This window comes from Monoraphidium neglectum (genome assembly GCF_000611645.1).
Source record: "Monoraphidium neglectum strain SAG 48.87 unplaced genomic scaffold scaffold03634, whole genome shotgun sequence".
Taxonomy (NCBI): domain Eukaryota; kingdom Viridiplantae; phylum Chlorophyta; class Chlorophyceae; order Sphaeropleales; family Selenastraceae; genus Monoraphidium; species Monoraphidium neglectum.
The window spans coordinates 1-4,198 of NW_014009995.1; the positions used below are offsets into that span (position 1 = coordinate 1).

At 67.1% G+C, this 4,198-nt stretch overlaps 1 protein-coding gene across 1 annotated transcript in view; it reads right to left on the minus strand.

Moving 5' to 3' along the window:
• Positions 1-3,645: 3,645 nt before the first annotated feature.
• Positions 3,646-4,198, minus strand: part of MNEG_13118 (Protein TOC75) — a gene marked incomplete at both ends in the record, with an annotated part of 1,908 nt that continues 1,355 nt past the window's right edge. Inside the window, one exon of the mRNA XM_014038410.1 lies at positions 3,646-3,868. Within this exon, the coding sequence (XP_013893864.1) occupies positions 3,646-3,868 (223 nt within the window). The remainder of the gene's footprint in view (positions 3,869-4,198) is intronic.

Sequence of the window (4,198 nt, forward strand, 5' to 3'; positions counted from 1 at the left end):
GCGGCGGTCCGAGCGGCGCTGGCCCGGCCCCACGCGTCGGGCCTGCCGCGGGCGCCCGGCATTCGTTCCAATCGTCACTTTGCGGGCGTTTCCCTTTCGCTATAGCGTTCGGAGCTTGCTTCGGATGCAAACACACACCTGGGGGTGGCAAGGGAGTTGGGGAGTGCCTGTGCCTGCTCTTCACTCGTTGCGGGCAACGCAGGGCACAGCACACGCCCTTGAACTTTGCAGCGCACGGCGGCCGCTGCCGCGGCACTGCATTAGATCCCATCATCAGTCTCGCCGCCCCATCATGACACATCATGACTCTTTGTGATGTCACCTTTTAAACAGCCGCGCCGCGCGGGCTGCTGAGCGGTGCACTGCGCGGCAACGCCGGCGCGCGCGGCCGTCGGAGCGGCGCGCCTCTCGTGACTCTGCGCACCTGCGGTCCTATGCGGCGATGTCTGTCCCGGGCCGAGCTGGCGCACCAGGCGCCGCCGCCCGCCCGGCCTGGTGTGCGTGCACGGACGTGCCTCGCAATTTGCAGAGCGAGGTCCAGAGCGTGGGACCTGCGGGGCGCGCTGCCCGCGTCATCCTTGGGCGTTTGTCCATGAGCCCGGGCCGCGGGCCGCCCAGGCGGGGTGCCTGGCTGCGTTGGGAAAGGACGGGCCCGTCTTCTCTGCTCTAATAACATCACGCAAGGGCCCATGGCGCTTCGGCGCCCGTGTCGACGCTGGGCCGCCCGGGCCCTGCTGCCGCTGCCCTGCAAAGAACACTTACATCAAGGCTGTCCGGCGCCCCTCTCAAGTGGCCGCTTTCTCGCGTTGGTCAACGGCCCACCCCCGGCTCAGCAACCACCACGCTGCGTGACCCCCTATTGCTGCCTTTCGAAATTGCCGGTTGTTCTATTTTGCGCGCGCCGCCTCGCGTCCTCCCAGCAGCGCCTGCCGGCTACGCATTGCGTGCTCTCGCGTGCTTTTCCCACCCCCGTCGCCTGCAAACCGACCTCACAATCCCGTCATTCGCGTCCCCCCTCCCGCGCTCAAAGAACCATCGCCCGCGCGGGCGCTCGCTTGCGTGCGGCACCCCCGGAGTGCTCCTGCCGTCCCCGCCGATTGCTGCCCCCGCCGATTGCCGCCTCCTGAGATTGCTGTCGCATGCGGGTCATCCGGCCGTTCGCCTCTGGAAGCTGGCCCACGTTCCTTGATCATGTCGCGCGTGTGAGCACGCGTGCGTGCGCACACATCCACGCACGCACTCAGACGCACATGCGCACGCACACGCACACGCACAAGCAAGCGGGGGTATCTCCCGCGCTCCTCCTGCCAAAGTTTTGGCAGCAAACCTTCCCGGGCAAGCAGGCCATCCTCGGATTCAAGGATTTTCTCCACTCTCACACTCTCACACACTCACATGAACACTCGCCCGTTACATGATCACACTCTCGATACATAAAACACACACACACACACACATACCTGTGCTTGTGTACAAATTTCGCCCTCCGCTTGGACACACGGCGGGCGTTGCCAAAGGGCTGCCGCTTGCTCGGCCTGGCTGGCGTGTGGGGGCGAGGCTTCAACCTTTTGGATACATGCCGGCCGACATCTTGTGAGTCATGACTCCCCCCTGAACCCTTGTTGGATGCAAAGGGCAGAGCTGCTAGGGCGGCGAGCCGCCACGCCTGCGGGCCCCAAGAGCCCCAGGCGAGCCCCAAGCCAGCCCCGGCCGCCCGGGCTTGATTCGAACGCAATAACCAGCCCCCGCGCGGCGCGCCCGCGGCGCCGTCGGGGCGTCGGCACGCCTCGCGCGCGCCCCGCGGCGCGCCGCGCGGCTTTCCTATCTGGCACCGGCGCGGCCGCGACCGGCGCCGCCCATCACGCCGCCCATCCCACCCCACAGACCCCCTCCGCTGCGGCTTGCACTGCTGCTCGAATTTCGCATTCCTGACCAGAAGTTCCGTTTGTTTCGCGCGCCTGCGGGCGCCAAGCCTGCCCCCCAGCGGCGGGCCCGCTTGCTGCGGTGGCAGGAAAGAAGGGGCGGGTGCTTCCAGCTAACGTGCGTCAAGAAAGCGGGGGACCCGAAATAGAGGGTTGTGGGGTGCAAGAAGACGGGGGTTTATTTGCGCGTTTCAAAAGCGCCACCATTGGGACTGCAACGCGGTATGGGTGCGTTGCGCCGATCCAACCGGCGCTTGTACGAGTGATCCATGAATTATCTGTCTGGCGTTCACACAAGTGACATATGAGTAATTTGTTTAGCGCTTGTACGAGTATCTCATGAGTAATATGTCTGGTGCTTATAGGAGTAACCTCTGAGCAACCTGTCTGGCGCTCATGCGAGTAATCTATTAATAATCTGTCTGGCGCTTGCGCGATGAGTTGTCAGTTAGCACCTGAGCTGCAGGCGGCGGGCTGGAGGGAGGGAACCGCAGCACTGGCCTCATCCATCCACGCACCCCCGCCAGGCTCACTCCTCGACCGGCCCCCTTAGGGGGCCCGTCGAGGAGGGCGCGGCGCTCTCAAGGCCCGATCAGCGGCGGAGGCGGGAGGTGCGCCTCCAACCGTTCAAGGCGGCGCGACCGCGGCCTCGCAGCGCGGGCGCGGCTCCGCTCCCGAGCGACTGGCAGGATGGGCCTGCAGCCCGGCCCCGGCCGGGCACCGCAGCCCGACCCTGGCGCCCGCTGCTGCTGACTCAGCGGGCTAGCCCTGGGTGCCGGCTGGCCGGTTGCTCCGCTGCCTCAATCCCTACGCACGCCCCGCCCCGCCCCGCTGCGCCGCGCCGCGTGGCCAAGGTGGGCGCAGTAGGCCGGAGGCGCAGCGGTGTTGCCCGGCGCGATCCTGGTATGCTGGACGCGCGGATGCAAGCAAGCACCACGCGCACACATACATACACATGCACGTGCGCGCGCACACACACACACACACATACACACACACACATGCGCGCGCGTGCACACACACACACACGCTCGTCTATGATGCGCCAACACAGCAGGCGGGCCCTTGTGCACACCCCTGCAGCCCTGCCCTGACACGATCCAGCAAGGACAGCCTCGCGCAACGCTTGGTTACAAAACGCGGCGCGTCGCGAATCACAGCGGCACAAGGATCAGGACGCGCGGTGCGGGCATGATTATGAAGGGGCGTGGGCGGGGGAGGGGGCTGGGGTGCAGTGAGGGTTCCAGAAAGGCGGTCGCTAGGGGCAGGCGGCACGGAATCACAACTGTGGTGCTGTTGACATGCTCGCGCCCGCAAAGCTGGCGAGGATCAGAGCACCCCGCCCGCGGCCGCGCGGCGCGCGGGGATGGCAGCGCAGCGCACGCGCTGGCGGGCTGGGGTGTAAGGCATGGGACCCCTCCTTGGCGCCTGCGGTCAAGGAGTGGCCCGGCGGCCGCTGATATGTACGATGCATGGAGGGTCGGGCCAGGCGGGGAGGAGAACGGGGGCCTGGCACAGCGCCTCCGCACCGCCCCCTGTTTGTGAGCCCCCAGACGACCCACCCAAACCCGGCCGCCCGCCCCCGCCCCCTTCCTCCGCTGCGGGCGGCGCCTCGCCCCCTCTCGGGCCGCATGGCGCGCCCGCCGCGCGGCCGCCGCCTCCGCTCCGCTCGTTCGAATCCGTCCTAAGATCATCCTTGGAAAAATCAACCTCGGCCTCCGCCTCAGAACCGCTCCCCCCAGTGGACGAACCAGTTGCCCGTCCCCGCGTTGCAGTCGCGCGCGTACTCGAAGCGGCACGCGCCGAGCGCCTTGAGCCCCACGCCGTAGCTGGCGCCGCGGCCGGCCTTGCGGTAGTACTCTGTGGGGCTGCCCTGGAGGGAGCGGCCGCTGCCCAGGTCGGTGCCATACTCCGCGAATGCGTAGACGGTGCCCGGCAGCTTCCGGCTGCCGGGGCGGAGGTGTGTGTGTGTGTGTGTATGTGTGTGTGTGTGAGTGTGTGTGTGTGTGTGTGTGTTGTGTGTGGCCCGTGCGCCCGGCCGCGCGGCCGGCTGCCCTGCTGGCTGTGGGTGGCGGCGCTGAGGCCCGACTCGAGCGCGGCAAACACCCCTGCCTAAACACACACACACACACACACACACAGTCGCACACACTCAAGTGCGCACACACACATCCACGCGCACACGCACACACAACACACACACACACACACACAGACAGTGGCGCGCACACGCATGCACGATCGACCGCCGACACGTGCTGTGCACACCCTCCCAC